Source organism: Mandrillus leucophaeus, unplaced genomic scaffold (genome assembly GCF_000951045.1).
Source record: "Mandrillus leucophaeus isolate KB7577 unplaced genomic scaffold, Mleu.le_1.0 Scaffold469, whole genome shotgun sequence".
NCBI lineage: Eukaryota > Metazoa > Chordata > Mammalia > Primates > Cercopithecidae > Mandrillus > Mandrillus leucophaeus.
In genome coordinates this window covers 575,358-594,996 of record NW_012105020.1, presented here as the reverse complement: position 1 = coordinate 594,996, position 19,639 = coordinate 575,358, and the positions used below count along the sequence as shown (strand labels likewise).

The following is a 19,639-nucleotide window of genomic DNA, read 5'->3' as shown; positions in this document are numbered from 1 at the left end:
AATAACATGTTTGCTTAAAGTCCAGTAGTTTAGTACTTTTTTTTTTTTTTTTTGAGACGGAGTCTCGCTCTGTTGCCCAGGCTGGAGTGCAGTAGCACGATCTTGGCTCACTGCAACTCCGCCTCCTGGGTTCAAGTGATCCTCCTGCCTCAGCCCCGCTAGTAGCTGGGATTACAGGCATGTGCCACCATGCCCGGCTAATTTTTGTATTTTCAGTAGAGACGGGGTTTCACCATGTTGGCCAGGCTGGTCTCGAACTCCTGACCTCATGTGATCCACCCGCCTCGGCCTCTCAAAGTAGTTCAGTACTTTTAATACTACTACTAATAGACCAAGGATGGTTATTTGTTAGTACTCATTCACCTATACTCTGCCTGGTCCCACATATGGCCAGTAGCAGCTATTTATTTAGGGGGGGAAAAAAAGAGTTAAACGTGTGAACTGCTGTGAAAGTTGGTTTTTTAAGTTAACTGTCAAGCTGCTTAATCAAACTCGTTTTTAAACAGTTCTTCTTTCAGTTTCTTATTCTCATACTAAGAACATCTATAACTGTTTTTGTCTACTACTGTAAAAGAGGACAGGAAAAGACAAATGTAAACAGGGTTAAAAAAATCTTTATAAATATTAAATACTTATTCTGCTAGTAAGCTAGAGATAAACCCTGAAAAGTTAAACTCGTATTTAAAATTAAAAAAAAAAAAAAGGGGCAAATAACTATAGCAAGTCTATCAGAACATGTTAGAACCTGCCTTACCAAATGCAATCGCTAGGGTAATCCTTTATTAACAAGTAATAAAACATTTTCAAATAGAGTTCACTTTCAAATAATGAAATAAACACAGATTTAAAAAGGTTTAACACAATGAAGACAGAAATAGAAAAATTTTAAATGAGCAGAAAAGTAGCAAAAAGTTTCTACTGCAGAATCATAGTAGGGGGGAAAAAGTCTAATTATAATTAGATCCAAGTTTAAAGAACTGTGTCAATACTTTCCGCGATGCCAGTAACTGACTACATTTCTAAAACAGCACCAGTAACTTATGAATTAGTAAATTGAACAGACAGATTAACATTTCTAGGTATAAAAATATTACTGATAAATTTGGTAGAGAAGCATATGATATGGTGTAAAAAAACCTGGTGTAGACTTAGCCACTACTGAAAAGCTCAGAGTTTCCATCACAGTAAAATTTTCTTAAAATCTTTCTTGGGAGGCTGAGGTGGGTGGATCATGAGGTCAGGATAGAGACCATCCTGGCTAGCACAGTGAAACGCTGTCTCTACTAAAAAACACAAAAAAATTAGCTGGGCGTGGTGGTGGGAGCCTGTAGTCCCCAGCTACTTGGGAGGCTGAGGCAGGAGAATGGTGTGAACCCGGGAGGCGGAGCTTGCAGTGAGTAAAGATCATGCCACTGCACTTCAGCGTGGGTGACAGGGCAAGATTCCGTCTCAAAAAGAAAAAAGAAAAAGAAGAAAAAAAAAATCCTTCTCAGGGGTCTGAAAATTTTTAACAAGAAAAACATAGTTGTAAAAAAATTCTATTTAAAAATACTTTCCATTTAAGAATTGCCTACCAAGGTATTAGACAAATCAAACCCATGTTTCTCTAAAGTTGTGTAAACTGCAATAAATCATAAAATAAAAACACTGTTCTCTACTTCTACTTCAAATTTAATAATCTAGAGGTCAGAGGAAAAAAAAAGTTAATCACACTTTGAGGTCTTACAGCAATGAATTTATAAGACTATCTTTTAGGAAAGAAGACCTGTATTAGAGAAGCAGTACAATTCAGTGGTTCAGTGCACTGATTCAAGAACCAGACAGCCTCTGTTTCAGTCTTGTCTCTGCCATTTACTAGATGTGACCTTAGCATCTGTCTCAGTTGCCTCATCTGTAAAATAACATCTACCTCAAAATGTTATTCCACCTTTAGCACTGAAAGAAAAGCTTTTGTAAGACCAACTCCCCTGGAAGGAAGAACAACTACAAAAGCTGGATGAAAATAAAAAGCTACTACCTCATACCCATTAGAAGAGTTACTATCAAAACACACACACACAAAACACAAAATAACAAAATAACAAGTTTTGACAAGGATGTGGAGAAATTAGAGCTCTCGTGCACTGTTGGTGGGAACCTAAGATGGTATAACTGCTGTGGAAAGCAACATATCAGTTCCTCAAAAATTAAAAAAACAATTAACATAGGACTCACTAATTCCACTTCTGGGTATACACCCAAAAGAAATGAAAGCACAGTCTTGAAGAGGTATTTGTACATCCGTGTACAATATCACGTGTACACAGATATCCGTGTACAATATATATCTGTGTACAATTGTATATCCGTGTACAATAATATCAGCATTATTATTCACAGTAGCCAAAAGGTGAAAACAACTCAAGTGTCCATCAACAGATGAACAGATAAACAAAATGTGGTCTACACATACAATGCAGTATTATGTAGCCTTAGAAAGAAAGTAAACTCTCACATAAGCCGTAATGCAGATGAACCTTAAGGACATGCTAAGTGAAACATGCCAGTCACAAAGGGACAAACATCTTATGATTCCACGTACATGAGGTAATGAGTGATCAAATCATAAACAGAGAAGGTAGAATGGTAGCTGGCAGAGGCTTGGGCGGGGGAGGGAAATGTAAAGTTACTGTTTCGTGGGTACAGAATTTCAGTTTTTGCAAGATGAAAAGAATTCTGGAGGGGATGGTGGTGACAGCTGTACAACAATGTGAACATACACTTAATAGCTCTGAACTGCACACTTAAGGATAAGATGGTAAATTTTATATGTATTTGATCACAATTAAAAAAACAAACCAAAAATCCGCCGTGTTTAAAAGCATCAAGAGTAACAAAGGCAACCCAGACTTATGGGGCCAAGATTCCAGAGAAAAGGCAAACATACTGAGAGGAGCCCCATACCAGCCTTCACTGGTTCCCTTCCGTCATCTGCTGTATTTGGAGGACTGGAAATAAGAGACCAACCAGAAAGACAAAAGTGGGGCTGGTTACCAAGCAGCTAGGACTTAAGAGGGTCAAGGTTCTGAAGAGGAGAGAAATACAAAGAGCCACCATTTCTGCAAGAAATTTTTCACTGAGATGTTTACTAATACAGCACCCCAAGCGAGGGTGATGACACCAAGAATCCAAACAGAAAGTATCAAAGGGAGGCTGAAGATCTGTGCTGAAGAGACAACTGTTAGAATTCTAGGAACATTAATTCAGAAGGCAACCTGGCAAACACTTCAGGCTTTCTTTCAGTTCAGACCCCAGAGGAACTATGCTCTGTGAATAGGTATGTCCTGGAAATAAAGGCAAACTGTTAACAGACCAACACTAACAAAGCCTAAAAGCTAGCCTCAACTAGATCATGGTGATCTGACTCTACTTTACCTGCCTGCCAGAACAAAATTAAATTTACTTTGGAGGAAGATATCATCCAGGGCCTCCACAATTTTTTATATACAATACTGGAATTCAAATTTTAAAATACCATGCTTGCCCCTTTCCCCTACAAAACAAAACAAAAACAACCCAGGATCAAAAGTATAAAAACCAAAGAAAAAACCCCAAGAAGTCAAAATGTTCTAAGACCTTTACCCTACCCAGAAAGTGGTAAGAAACAAAACAAAGAACTAATATAATGCATATAATCTCTACGGTAACTACTAAAATAACAACAACATGTAAATAATAAGCTAATGGGGGGTGGGGATAATAAAATACACTTATTAATCTAAAGAAAGCAAAAAAAAAAAAAACGCTGAGAAAAGGAAGAACAGATGAGAGAAAAAAATAGGACAGTAAATTTAAACCCAAATGTATCAATAATTATTTTAAATGTAAACAAACTAAATGCTTCAATATATGGAACAAGTGATATATGTTAAAACTCTGGGTTTATCATAAACTCTATTAAACAGAGTCAATTAATGTAATTCTTTTGCACTGAGGCAATTGAAACAGCACAGCAGTGAAGACGATGAGCTTTAGAATCAAATTTTAAATTCAAATTTCAATCACAATCAAACACTGCAAATTCAAAGGCTTAAACCCAATGTTCTACTCCAGTTATTTAGCAAATGTATGATTTTGACAGGTTAGTCTCTCTAACTTCAGTTCTTAATCTTTCTAACCTCAGTTTTTCATTCACAAAAATGGAGAAAACATTCAACTTTAAGGTCAAGTTTTTAAAACATGTAGCACAGTGATACAGGTATGTAATAAATGATATTTGTTATGTATTCGGAAAAACATTTACTTTCAAAGAAACACAATACATTTTTTTTGTTTTATTGATCTCCCAAAGTACTGCTTAAAAATAACAAAAATAATAATAAAATAATATTTTTAGGATTGAATAAATCAATCTACATAAATTGCTTAAACAGTGCCTGGCACGCACCAAAGGTGACAGTATTATTTGCTCTTTTGAGTAGCAGTACTGGGGAGACTATAGCCAAGGAAGGCTTACATTAACCCACTCGAAGAGTTCCTAAAGAAACTGTGATCAACTTAATCTACCCACATCTCCTGTTTTCTTCCTTCATTATTGTAATTCCTCAGGCACCACCTCTAGCTGTTCACTTTCAGTTTTAAGATGGTATAAAACTTTAGAGCTAAAAGGGCTCTAACATTTAAAATAATCTAATCAACATATCCTTACAGATTCCTTAGACAGGCTTTCAGGCACCCATAAACCCCTTGAAACTGCACAAAGTATGTGTTCTGTGGTATGTGGATGCACATATGCCTGCCTCTTCCAGAAGACAGTTCATGAAATATGATCATTCTCCCAAAAGCTAAGAATCAGAGCTCTTGTCCAATAATTTTACAGATAAGGAAACAAGACTCTTGAGAGGGTAAATAACTTAAGCAAATTAATTACAAAGCAGGAACTAGTTTCTTAATTCACATTAAACATTTTTCTCACTACTCCAAACTTCCTATGCACATTGTCAGAGTCCACTTTATGTACAAAAGTTCATTCCCTTTACTCTATCAAGATGTGTGTATTTCTGGGCTGGGTGCTGTGGCTCACACCTGTAATTCCAGCACTTTGGAAGGCCGAGGCGAGGGGATCACCTGAGGTCGAGAGTTCGAGACCAGTATGGCCAACATGGTGACACCCCGTCTCTACTAAAAATACAAAAAATTAGCTGGATGTGGTGGTGGGTGCCTGTAATCCCAGCTATTTGGAAGGCTGAGGCAGGAGAACCGCTTGAACCAGGGAGGCGGAGGCTGCAGTGAGCTAAGATTGCGCCACTGCACTCCACCCTGGGCAACAGAGGGAGACTCCATTTAAAAAAAAAAAAAAAAAAAAGAAAAGAAATAATGTGCTCTATTACTTAACACAGGGTCTACACTTCATGTTAGGCAGTAATAAACAACAAATACTTGCCTTCCTAAACTTAATGGCATGGACTGCTAAAATCATCACTGCATACACTCAGAAAAACAGTTCACAAGGCACAGCCTGGGCAACAGAGCAAGACTCAGTCTCAAAAAAAAAAAAGTTTACTGTTCTACTTTTCTATTAACCTGTTTCAGATAGGAGCTGAAAAATATTAAATAACATTTTTAAATAGCAAGAAAAATTAAATAAAACAAAAAAGAAGCAGGAATTTAAGGAAGGAAGAAACTCTTATTATCAGGCACATTATTAACCTTCACAGTATTTCATGATGCCCTGGTTTCCCAGACATAAGGCCTAGTACTTGGCTTCTGACAAAACTATAAAAAGATGCCAGGATATCGGACACCGGTCAGTCATAGCTATAAAAATTAGAGCACGAATGGGGAAAGCCTGTCTTAAAAAGACCTTTCTTACAAAAGCAAAGTCAAGTCAGACAAAATGTTGAAGAGGTGTAGCCGAAAAGTCACTGTATCCTGTTTTCTTCTAGTACATCATTCTGAAAGCAGAGAAGGTGCCAGGAAAATTCTTAATCTATCTGTGCTTTTCCAGAATACAGTTATTTTCAAAATTCTCTAAATGTGCAACCTAGAATACTGTGAACAAACTTTTTAAAGAGCTAAAATCATCAAAATCTAAGGAGAAAACACAGACCCACAGACTCCATCATCTCTATGTTCTCATCCTATCTTCTGGCCTTCACAAAGGCACACAAATTCTCCGTGGTAGCTTTAGCAAATAGCTTACAGTATTCATCTCAACTCTGCTCTTTGCCACCTATTACCTTTGGTAACCACAACATTTGCACTAACGAGCAATCTGACACACTCCTTACAGATGCCTAAATTTTAATCTTCCATTTTATCAAGATTCCCTTCAGCCACACGTTGATATAAGCAAACCTTGAACCTCATCATTAGAAGACATCAAATAACTCTGGCACTGAAGATCATCTTTTTCTTCCCACCTCTCCTACTCTGTTACACTTGAAAGATCCTGCTTCTCATTCTCACTAGATCTCCAGGTCTACTGATTCCAAATATGTAATACTTCTATTTCCTGGACCATATGAGATTCATGTCCTTCCTTTAACAGCAAGGACCCACAGCAACCATTTCAAAAACGCTATCTTAGAATGCTCCCCAACACCCAAGAGGGAAAATTCTATCAGTGAGTTTTCCTTATTTTGAACACTATTCTCTGAGACTGCGAAGTACCCTGGAAAAAGTACAAACTCTAACTGGCTCCACTATACAAAATTTGTGCCAACTCACCTAAATCAGCCCCTCACAACTATAGATAATCCATTTATTTACACTTAGTTGATCACAGCACAGTAAGCATTCCATTTTTTTCCTTGTATTAGTTTCTTATATTGTTGCTGTAAAAATTACCACAAATTTGTGGTTTATCTATTCTCTTATATTCTAGAATTCAGAAAACTGAAATCAGTTTCAGTGGGCTAAAGCAAAGATGTTGGCAGCGCTGGCTCCTTCTGGAGGCTCTCAGGGAGCATCCATTTCCTTGCTTTTCTAGTGGTCATCTGTCTTCTTTGGCTGGTGCCCCCTCCTCCAGTTTCAAAGTGCATCACTCCAGTCTCTGTTTCTACAATCATATCACCCTTTTTCCCTGACTGACTCTTTCATCTCTCTGGTAAGAACCAGTATGATTACATCACGTCCAGGGGAACAGCCTGGGATAATCTCATGTAAAAATCCATAACATAATCACATGTGCAAAGTTCCTTTTGCCATATAAAGCTAACATGCCCAGGTTTCAAAGATTAGTCATGGACATATTTTGGGACTGCGGGGCTGGGGGGCAGCCTACCACACTCCTTAAGGGCTCAACAACTCATATGCTTCTGTCACCCTAAACTGATGGTCCTATCTTCTACCTTACTAAGGAGACTAGAATACCAAAAGAGAGTTCCTCAGCTTCTCTCCTTTTCATAAAGTTATTGTTACACTCCACTTCATCTCTTTACCCATCTTTGACAACTTTCCAAACAGCTCAAAGAAGCAGTGACCCTCCTTTCTTGGGTTACTCTCTCCCCATTCCTTTGAATTTATTCCCTCTAATCGCCATTCAGAATAATTTGCAATACTACTCTACCTTTGCTGTTTGTCAAAATGATTAGAAATATAGACAAATTCAAGAAGAAACACAAAAATACCTTTGAAATTCTCCATAAAGTTTTGTGTAGCAATTCTTCTATTAGCCTTCTTAATAGAAGATCAAGATAGAAAATGATTTTGTTCCCTTTGACATTAATTGTAATTGCCTGAGTAGCCTATGGGATACTATCTATAATTTTCCTTAATATTATATTCATTTTCATAGCTTGAAAGAGAAAAATGAACCAAATATTAATAAATACTTATGGATTGTATCAATAATTCAGGCTGTAACATAATGTATATAACAGACTTTCTGTAACATCAAATCTTTTCCCAATCATTAATCATTTGAATAACTAAAATGAAAGTGAAACATATTAACCAGTCCCAAACTATTTTATAAGCTAAACACGGAGTTACTTCTTTAATAAAAGAATGAATCGGCCGGGCGCGGTGGCTCATGCCTGTAATCCCAGCACTTTGGGAGGCCGAGGCGGGCAGATCACGAGGTCAGGAGATTGAGACCATCCTGGCTAACACGGTGAAACCCCGTCTCTACTAAAAATACAAAAAAAAAAAAAAAAAAAAATATAGCCGGGCGTGGTGGCAGGCGCGTGTAGTCCCAGCTACTTGGGAAGCTGAGGCAGGAGAATGGCATGAATCTGGGAGGCAGAGCTTGCAGTGAGCCGAGATCCAGCCACTGCTCTCCGAGACTCCGTCTCAAAAATAAAAGGAAAAAAAAAAAAGAATGAATCAAATTAACAAATATAAGTAAAGCAGGGATTACAACTCAGGAGCCAAACAGGTAATGCAAGTCTCAAACATTAGGAAGGGGTGGAGTGGCAGAAACTAGAGGCCACATGTTCCATCAAGAGACATGTAGACCTGACTTTTTGCAACACCAAACCTGCCAAACAACAAAGTTATGTGGGGCAAATTTTGAACAATGCATATCTCCACCATGTAACCCGTGACTTTATTTACATTTTCAAGAGGCAGTGTGTCCCAGAGTATCATGCATAACATTTTAGACATAGACACCTCCTTGTCAGAGTAAAAGTCAGCTAGGCCGGGCACGGTGGCTCACGCCTGTAATCCCAGCACTTTGGAGGGCTGAGGCAGGCGGATCACGAAGTCATGAGATGGAGATCATCCTGGCAAACACGGTGAAACCCCATCTCTACTAAAAATACAAAATTAGCCAGGTGTGGTGGCGGGTGCCTGTAGTCTCAGCTACTCGGGAGGCTGAGGCAGGAGAATGGAGTGAACCTGGGAGGCGGAGCTTGCAGTGAGCCAAGATCATCATGCCACTGCACTGCAGCCTGGGTGACAGAGTGAGACTCCATCTCAAAAAAAAAAAAAAAAAAAAAAGTCAGCTAGCTGAGTAGGTAGTGGGTGGGCAGACAACGAAGTTTCTTCTCTCCTTCTGCTCTGGGCCTAAGATCTAAAATCCCAATAGTTAGAGCCAGTAATCACAAGAAACCTGCATACTTGGTAATATGACCTAAGAGTCTAGGTTGAGGGTAAAGTCTTATGAAAAAAAAAAAAAGGAAAAAAAAAGTGGAGATGTCCACAGAAAACTTTTTTGATTTTTGAAAAATTAAAAACCTATTTTATCTTAAATGAGGTATTGGTTAGGTGCATATGTTTGTCAAAAATCATTTTGTACAGTTTAATTCATTCCAACGTATATTAAATTTTACCTTAATTTTAAAATGTACTTTTGGTTGGGCACAGTGGCTCACGCCTGTAATTCCAACACTTTGGGAGGCCAAGGCAGGTGGATCACTTGAGCCCAGGAGTTCGAGACCAGCCTGGCCAACATGGTGAAACCCCATCTCTACCAAAAATACAAAAATTGGCCAGGTGTGGTGGTGCGCACCTGTAGTCCCAATTACTCAGAAGGCTGAGGCAGAAGGATCACTTCAACCCAGGAGGCGGAGGTTGCAGTGAGCTGAGATTGTGCTACTGGACTCCAGCCTGAGCGACAGAGCAAGACCCTGTCTCAAAAAAATTAAAAAAATAAAAGTGTACTTTTAAGTACATTTTAATTAACCCTAGAACACTACACATAAAAAGGCAATATAAGTAAATGAAGGATATGAAAAATTTTAAAAATTTATCTTGTAGAACATGAAGGTATCAACAGTTTCTTTTTGAATCTAAAACAGCCTTTTTTTTTTTTTTTGCAACAGAGTCTTACTCTGTCACCTAGGCTGGAGTGCAGTGGCATGATCTTGGCTTCCTGCAACCTCTGCCTCCCAAGTTCAAGCGATTCTCCTGCCTCAGCCTCCGAGTAGCTGGGATCATAGGCATGCACCACCACACCTGGCAAATTTTTTGTGTTTTTAGTAGAGACGAGGTTTCACCACATTGGACAGGCTGGTCTCAAACTCCTGGCCTCAAGTAATCCACCCACCTAGGCCTCCCCAGGTGCTGGGATTACAGGTGTGAGCCACTGTGCCTGGCCTAAATAGCTATTTTTAATAAGCATTTTTAAAAAGTGTAGTTTATTTAAAAAAAAAATACTATATAACATCTGCACCAATTCATTAAACACATATGTAAGTGCCTAGTTTGTACAAGGAGCTGTGGTAGGTATTAAAGAGGTAATAGTGACACAAACATTGTTTCCATCCTCATACAGTCTAGTGGGCAAACTACACACTGAGCAGTTGGGTCGTTAATGACTGTGATAAATGTTGCAAAGGAATAGTACTAGGTACAATGAAAGCAACTGCAGCCAGCTGGGAGTACGTGGGTAAGGGAAAGCTTACCAGAAATATAAGGTAAGACATAAAGGGTAAGTAGAGCAAGTGACATTAAGGGAAAAAAAAAAAAAAAAAATTCTAGAAACATTTCCAGACAGAAAACATGTAAAAGAATTCCAAGATGAGAGGTAAGGATTTCAACAGGGCAGTAACATGATCAGATTAGGCTTTAAAATAGTAATCCTGGGAGCAATACGGAAAACAGAAGAGCCCAGTGAACACTGTAAGACTAGCAACACTGAATATTTCAAGAAAGAAATGAAGGTGGTTTGATGTTGAATAATAGACAATAAAGAGAAAATGGCAGAGTCTAGCAACAGATAATGTAGGGAGAAAGAAGGAACTTACAAGAATATAGCCGGGTGCGGTGGCTCACGCCTGTAATCCCAGCACTTTGGGAGGCTGAGGCAGGAGAATGGTGTGAACCCGGGAGGCAAAGCTTGCAGTGAGCCGAGACAGCGCCACTGCACTCCAACCTGGGCGAAAGAGCGAGACTGTCTCAAAAAATAAAAAAAAATAAAAAAGAATAATTCTCAGGTTTCAGTATGAACAACTGAATGACAGTGATTATGAACTCATTTGGACGTGCCAAGTTTGAAGTACTTCAGAGAATGAAGGCTCCATTAACTAGACAAATGAATATATGAGTCTGAATCTCAGAAAATGAAGCTAGAAACATAATTTGAGAATCATCTGCACAGAAGCACATGAAGCTCCCGAAGGTGAAGAGTGCACATACCATGAGAAGAACATCTAGGACTAAATCCCAAGAATGCTTCTATTTAAGGGGAGATGGTGGGGGCAGTTAGTAGTAGTTGGAGGAGGAGAGGCTAAGAAACAGTAAAAAGGCAGGTAGGAGGCATACAAAGAGAGTTCTTTGTTACAGAAATCAAGGAAACATGTTAGAAGGAGGAAGGAATGACCAACTATGACAAATGCTGCTTTAAAAAAAAAATGAAGGAGAATGGGGATTAGCAGTCTCTTCGTATTCTGACATGCACAGATACCATGGTGATACTAGTAAGGGCAAAACCAAACATGATAGTTGAGGTAGAAGCTTAACTATAATGTATTCAAAGTGTATGAAAGATGAGAAAAGGAAGATGGCAAATGTCAACATTTCTTATGACACATTTAGCTATGAATGACAGATGAGAGATCCCGGGAGACAGCGCAGGGGTTCACCAGAGAATTTAATGGAATTATACTCTGAGGATTGAGTGAGTGGCCTGAACATGTTTAATGTTGGTTAAGATCCAATATGAAAGGCAGAACCCTAAAATACTTAAGGTTCATGACAAGGTACAAGGGGATTGACCTATAGCACAGGTTGAGACATGGCCTCTGACAGAAGAGACACCACCCTCTACTAAAAGAGGGAAAAAGAAAAACATAAAAGAGGAGAAAATACAAGTAAAGTTCTAGATTTAGTGGCAAAAAATAAGCATAGTTCCTACCTGATGCTTTCTCTTTTCTCTGAGAAGTAGAAGGCAATACCATTTACTACAAGGGAGAGAACCCAAGGCAGAGCTGGAGGTCTGAAGAGAAATAACTGCTGGAGCAAGCTGACTAACGAAAGAGAGTGAAACTGCTGGGCAGTGTGAAGGGTTGACCACAGGTCTTTGATGCGACAAACAGTGGCATCAATCTACCCTGTATGAATTTTCAGTTCATGCAGCACTGTGGTACAACCAAATGGGTTTGATGAAAAGATGAAGGGACAAGAAATAATACCAGTTAATCTCTAATGAGCATGTTACTATGGGCCAAGCCCTACAAGTGCTTTACATGAATAGTTCTGCTTAATCCTCATGACTACTCTACCCCATATTATTTTCATTTTATAGACAAGGAACCTGAGGCATGAAATAATTAACTTCTTGACCATATGTAGACCTAGAATTCAAGATTTGAGATTTCACAGCAAAAAAAAAAAAAAAAAGGAAGAAGAAAAAAGAAAGAAAAAAAGGGAGGCAGAGGACTAAAACAAAACAGACTTTAAAAATAACATCAGAGTATGCATGTGTATAAAATTTTAAATTACTTCTTTTGTCAACAGAATAAACTGTAAGATTACAAGTGGTTTTTTATCTTAATGTTAGATAGTTAGGATGCAATTTAAAGACTCACCGTATCTAGAACTTCGAAAACAGCAACAAGCTAACTTATTTCAAATTTATATGCCAGATATTATGATACATGTTATCTCATACCATCTCATTTAACTTCAAAATGATAACACAAGGTTAATTTATAACTAGATGAGAAAAATGATGCTCAGAAAAGCTAAATAATTTGTTATACCTTTTATCAAATCCCTTAAAAGTGAAGTGACCTCTCCCTGACCCCCTTTGCCACTAAGCCCTTATAAAACCAGGGGTAACAGGCCTGACTGAAATCACAGGGCAGAACAAAAAACTTTACAGTTGTTTGTTCACACTGGAAATTCTTTCCAAACATTGCTTTATTCTACCAAATAAAAGAAACTAGGACAAGCTCTCATCACTACATTAAAACTAAAAAAACTAGAAATAAAAATATAAAAAGGCAAAACCTTGGGAAAAAATAATTATATCCAATACACAAACATAAACCCTGAAGTAAAACAAGTCATTAACTTGCTAATTTTAGAGTGATACAATAATTAAACTTAATGAATCTAGAGTCATTCTATAACACCAAATTTTTTTTAACTAATAATTTAATCTCTCTGAAAGTTATTAAACAGCTTAGATCAAAGTCAGTGTTTTCCAAGTGGTCTTGCTGAATAGGATTTTTTTTCTTGACTGATAAAAATAAAATACAGCAACAGCCGGTGAAAAATGGAATATACACGTGGAGAAGCTAATATCCTTAAACAAGACTAGCTGCAATAGTGCACTGCAATAATTTACTATTAAGAGAAATAGATGGCAGCTATGAGAGTATGACTATCAGGAAAAATACTTGTATTAATATGACATCTTCTCTCACTGAAGATGTAAGAATTTAGGATTTGGGTTGGATGCGATGGCTCACACCTGAATCCCAGCACTCTGGGAGGCTGAAGCGGACAGATCACGAGATCAGGAGATCGAGACCGTCCTGACTAACACAGTGAAACCCTGTCTCTACTAAAAAATACAAAAAAAATTAGCTGGGCGTGGTGGTGGGTGCCTGTAGTCCCAGCTACTTGGGAGGCAGAGGCAGGAAAATGGTGTGAACCCAGCAGGCGGAGCTTGCAGTGAGCAGAGATAGCACCACTGCACCTCCAGCCTGGGTGACAGAGTGAGCTCCATCTCACAAAAAAAAAGAACTTAGGATGTAAAAACTTGTAAGAGAATATTCAGCTTTTGTTTCTCATATTGTCATTCAACAACTCTTTTTTTTTTTTTTTTTTTTTTGAGACAGAGTCTCGCTTTGTCACCCAGGCTGGAGTGCAGTGGCGCGATCTCGGCTCACTGCAAGCTCCGCCTCCCGGGTTCCCGCCATTCTCCTGCCTCAGCCTCCCGAGCAACTGGGACTACAGGCGCCCGCCACCACGCCCGGCTAATTTTTTGTATTTTTAGTAGAGACGGGGTTTCACTGGGTTAGCCAGGATGGTCTCGATCTCCTGACCTCGTGATCCGCCCGTCTTGGCCTCCCAAAGTGCTGGGATTACAGGCTTGAGCCATCGCGCTCGGCCTCAACAACTCTTAGGAAGAGATGTTAATATGGTTTTTTCCACATTTTTCACTGACAAGTGCTAAATACTAAGAAAAAAATTAAATCATTCCCTTTCAGTTTCACATTCTAAGCATTCACTAACTATGTGAACAATTAAGATTTTTATTCACATAGGCTTAGGCTGGCCCTTACAAAGAAAGTACTGTCTATTTAAAAAACAAAAACCACCTTCCACACTGAGATGTACTATAAGTTAGACAGAAAGTCATTGTGTTTTCAAATGTTTAATTTCCTTTTTTTTTTTGAGACAGAGTCTCACTCTGTTGCCCAGGTGGGAGTGCAGTGGCACGATCTCACCTCGCTGCAACCTCCACCTCCCCGGTTCAAGTGATTCTCCTGCCTCAGCCTCCCAAGTAGCTGGGACTACAGGTGCCCACCACTGCACCTAATTTTTGTATTTTTAGTAGAGACACGGTTTTGCCAGGCTGGCCAGGCTGGTCTCAATCTCCTGACCTTAAATGATCTGCCTACCTTGGCCTCCCAAAGTGCTAGGATTACAGGCCCAGCCTTCAAATGCTTAACTGCTTAAAGGAAGAAAACATTAAAAAAGCTCTACTTACCATGTACATTAGTATGTCTCTAATCATCACCATAGCTGTTTGATGATCATTCCAAGCTTGATTTAGCGTTTGAAGAAAGTTGTTATTCAATGAATTTAGTACATCTTCTCGCACCTAGTAACAGAAGAGTTCATTAGTTTGCACACACACATCCACACACTCATATATATAGGCATGCACATATCTGTTTAATAAAATAATGAAGTGGAATCCTTAATTTTAAATCAAAGAAATGTTATAGGCTAGTAGAAATATTTTAAGCTACAACCTATACACAGATGAGTATCAAATGTATATGTATAGTACAGACTTCTCTTCTGATCTCCAGAACATAAATCAACTTCCTAGGTATTTCTCAACCCTCCAATGACTTAACATCATTGTCAGAGTAAAATCCTATATTCTTATAGTAAGTTACAAGGGCCTGTAAGACTGGCTCCATGCTACTGCTAAATTTCCTACTACAGCTTCCCTTCCCCAACTTTGAATGATGGTTAAGAACACTGATTTTGGAGTCAATTACCTGGGCTCCAATCCCAGCTCCCTAACAAACTGGGTGACCTGGGATAAATTAATCTCTGTGCCTGTTTCCTTATATGTGAAATAGCATTCTTCTTGTAAGATTGTTTTAAGAATTGAATTAACACTAGTAATATACTTAAAACAGTGCTTAGTACTCAGTAAACACTCTATAATAAACTACTTAGCACACTTCAGCTACAATGGCCTCTTTACTAAACACAGCAACTGTGCTCTGCCATTCCTTCTGCTGCAATTCCCATGGCTCGTCCCACTCATTTTATTTTGTTCAAATTTCGTCTCTGGAGAGGTCTTTCCCAACCAATTAATTCAAAGAACCCCTAGCTCTACTTCTTCATCATACAATTTGTTTCCTGTCATAGTATTCATTATTACCTACAATATTACAATTTATTTGTTTATTGTTTCTTCCACTAAAATGTAAATGTCTCCATGGTGGCAGGATTTCTGTCTTTTCCATGTGTATATCCCACACCTAGAATAGTGCTTGGTATATATAATACCATTTATTTCATATCCCTGCCCTCCAATGCCATGATTCACCTCCAACGTCAGCACTTTCAGGGTATCTGCTTTTGCACGTAAAGTTCCCTTGAGTCTGAAATGTCTTTCTAATCCAACCCTGATAAAGACTACTCAAGACTTCAAGAATTCCTTTCCACAGTCCACAAGCTTAGTACCATCCTGATAAAATGTTATTGACCACTACTCCTTCCTGCTATGCTAGCTGCCCAGTAGAAAGACCATTTCACTCAGAACAGAATCCAGACTCTGGTTCTCGTTTTATCACAAAGTCGTCGTGTGTTTGTCCCTAAGTTCCTGTAACACTTTGGGACTATACTGCCAACTTCTACAGTTATTCAAATCCAACCAACCTTCCATAATCCAGCTCAAAAAACTCTCAATAACTCTAGCCTAAACAATACTATTTTATCTCCAAATATCCTTTACCATAGAGAATTTCTAATAGTGGTTACACTTTTTCAGATTAGGAAAACGCTGAAGTTATGGTGCTTTCTGAGAAACATCAACTACTTAACGTATGTTGAGATATATAGACACCTCTGAAACAATTATAAATACACATAAATAAAACACCATTCTGTTATCAGATCTAATATGAACAAGTGGCTAAAAGTGCCAAAGAAAATACACACAACACACTGTGGAAGAACAAGTTCAAACTAAGAAAACAGAATCTTTTCCTACATATTGGGGAAAATGAGGTTATTAGATTTAATGATGAGACAATACATCTAGTCTACTAAATGTACAGTATAAAAATCACTAGGCCTATACCACATAATTTAGAATTTTATCATATATTTAATCTTTTGTTGACAAGACTAAGCTCCATGACTTCAAGTTACATGATCCAGAAATTATTCCGAAAATTTTAACTATATCGTTAGTTTATAGAAATACTTACACAAAATGAATAATGTATCGTTTGTTTCAACTCATTAAATCTAGCACTTGTCAGATGCAAATCTCCCCCACAAAAACCCAGCAAGTTGAAAACGTGCTTATTTTCAAAATTTTACACCAAGCTTTGTATTCCTTTACTGAAGAGTAGCAATTAAATTAAAATCATGACAATGCAAAGGCAATCTATACTACATACAAAAAAAAAAAAGTATTTGAAACATCAGATTATCAAGTCCATTAATTATTCTTAAGGACTTACATGAACTTCTACATACTGCTACATTATAAAATTAAGTTAAATGTTAACTACATTAAAATCACCCTGAATTTGGAACACAAAAATGTGCCTGCATATTTGTTGAATGAATGGAACACTGACCAATTAAATAAAAAGTTAACATTATAAAATAAGGCAAGTTCTTTAAAATCACTGATTTGTACATTTTATGATAAAATATATTAAGTATTTACATATTTGTCATTTATATTTGTACCTGCCTTTCAGCAAAATAAAATGTGATCTACTAGTACACTGTGTCATAAATAACTGCCTTATTTGCATCATACCTCAAAAAATTATCCTGACCAACCAATAACAGTGAATTTTACTAGCAGAAAATAGCTGCAATTAAGAGCTAATTTTATGTTTATTTTTCAATTATACACACACACACACAAACTCATGACTAAAAGAAATAAAATGAATGCTTTAGATACACTACTGCAAGGTCTTCTTATTCAGATTACACTATGAACAAAAAATGTTTCCTCTAACATTTCTGTAGAAAAGTAGTTGAAAGTGAACAGATATTTACTCAAACATACACAATAAAATGGTAGGAATGAGATGAAGATTATGAAGATTAAAATAAGCTTTTAAAAAGATGATTAAGTTGGCACATAAACTACACATTAAGTGAAAAAAAGATCTTTATTTTACAAATTATTAACATCTTATAAAAAATTGAAAAAGCAAGCAAGCATGGGAAATACGGTGGAAATACCCCTCCCAGGGTAACATTGTTAATCTCATGGCCTAACACAATTACCTACTTTCTGCACCAGCAAGGCAAATGGGAGGGAACCCTGCTCTACAGGTGGTACCAGAACCAAAAGGACCTACGGATTAAGTATGAACAGATAATTAAAGAAAACCTATAATGAAATTACACAGATAAAGAGTTGAAATTTGAAGGGAGAGACATGGAAGAACAAGTAGCAACACCAGAGAAATTGAGAGCAGGATGGGACCAGCTGTGACAAAAAAGATGAAATGAAGTATGAGTGATGGAGAACTGATGGCTGTGCCTGGCACTAGCATTGCAAAGGAAGAAAGAGAAAGCTCAAAACAGTGGATCACAAATCAGGCAGAGAATTAGAGTCACTCAAGAGCTTTTACAAACAGATTTAAGTATGATGCAGTAGTGCATCTGTGGTCTCAGCTACTCACGAGGCTGAGGGGGTAGGATTGTTTGATCCCAGGAGTTTGAGGCAAGCCTGGGCAACACAGCAAGACCCTATCTCTAAAAATAAGTAAGACTTCAGAGAAGGGAATGAGAAAACAAGCCACAGACTGGGAGAAAGTATTTGCAAAGGACAAATCTAATAAAGAACTATTATCCAAAATATATAAAGAATTCTTAAAACTTAGAAAGTAACTCAATTTTTAAAACCAAAGAAGATATACAGATGGCAAGTAAGCATCTGAGAAGATCATATGTCATTAGGATACTGCAAATTAAAACATCAATCTGATACCATTACATACCTTTGAGAATGGCCAAAACACTGACAACACCAAATGCTAGCAAGGACGTACAGCAGCAGAATATCTCATGCACTGCCAGTGGGAATGCAAAATGGTACAGTCACTGTGGAAGGCAGCTTGGCAGTTTCTAACAAAAGTAGACACACTCTTACCGTATAATCAGGCAATCACACTCCTGAGTATTTTCTTAAATGAGTTGAAAACTTATGTCCACACAAAAACCCACACACAAGTGTTTAAAGCAACTTTATTCATAATTGCCAAAACTTGGAAGAAACCAAGATGTTCCTCTGCAGATGAATGGATTAATAAATTGTACTGTATTTAGAAAATGGAATATTACTCAGCACTAAAAAGAAATGAGCTATTAAGCCATGAAGAGACATGGAGGTAACTTAAGCGCATATTACAAAGTTAAAGAAGCTAACCTGAAAAGGGTGTATACTGTATGATCCAACTATATGACATTCCGGAAAAGGCAAAACTAAGGAGATAGCAAAAAAAATAGGTATATAAGAAGGCAGAGCACAGGATTCGCAGGGCAGTGAAACTATTCTGTATAATACTATACTAGTGAATGTATGTCTAATCGCATAGACTGAGTTCATTACAAAAGTGAGCCCTCATGTAAACTATGGACCTTATGGAGTGATGATGACCTGTCAACGTAGGTTCATCAACTGTAATAAATGTGCCACTCTGGTGTGGGATGTGCACAATGAGGGGAGGCTGTGCATATGTTGGGGTAGGGGTGTATATGGGAAATCTTAGTATCTTCCGTCCATCACTTTTTTCTTTTCCCAGACGGAGTCTCGCACTGTTGCCCAGGCTGGAGTCCAGTGGCGCAATCTTGGCTCACTGCACCCTCTGCTTCCCAGGTTCAAGCCATTCTCCTGGCTCAGCCTCACTAGTAGATGGGATTACAGATGTGCGCCACCACGCCTGGCTAATTTTTGTATTTTTAGCAGAGACACAGTTTCACCTTGTTAGCCAGGCTGGTCCTGAACTCCTGACCTCAAGTGATCCACCCGCCTCCGTCTCCCAAGGTGCTGGCATTACACTGTGTCCAGTCTCTCCACTCAATTTTGGTGTAAATCTAAAACTGCTCTAAAATCCAAAGTTTATATTTTTTATAAAAATAACTTTATATTTTTATATATATTTATATATATATTATAAAGTTTGTATTTTTTTTTTAAAAAAAAGGGAGAGGAAGGAGGAAGAAGAGAGGAAGAAGAAAGAAGAAGAAACATTTGGGGGCCACCCAAGAACAAAAGACAACCCTAATTTTAAAGTATCTACCCAGGTGATTC

General features: G+C 37.9%; 1 protein-coding gene across 3 annotated transcripts in view; it reads right to left on the bottom strand.

Annotated features, from left to right (window-relative positions):
• CUL3 (cullin 3) overlaps positions 1-19,639 on the bottom strand; it is a 101,297-nt gene that overhangs the window by 51,777 nt on the left and 29,881 nt on the right. For all 3 annotated transcript variants that reach the window (XM_011995066.1, XM_011995067.1, XM_011995065.1), the window contains exon 3: positions 14,591-14,704. In XM_011995066.1, the coding sequence (XP_011850456.1) occupies positions 14,591-14,704 (114 nt within the window). The remainder of the gene's footprint in view (positions 1-14,590; positions 14,705-19,639) is intronic.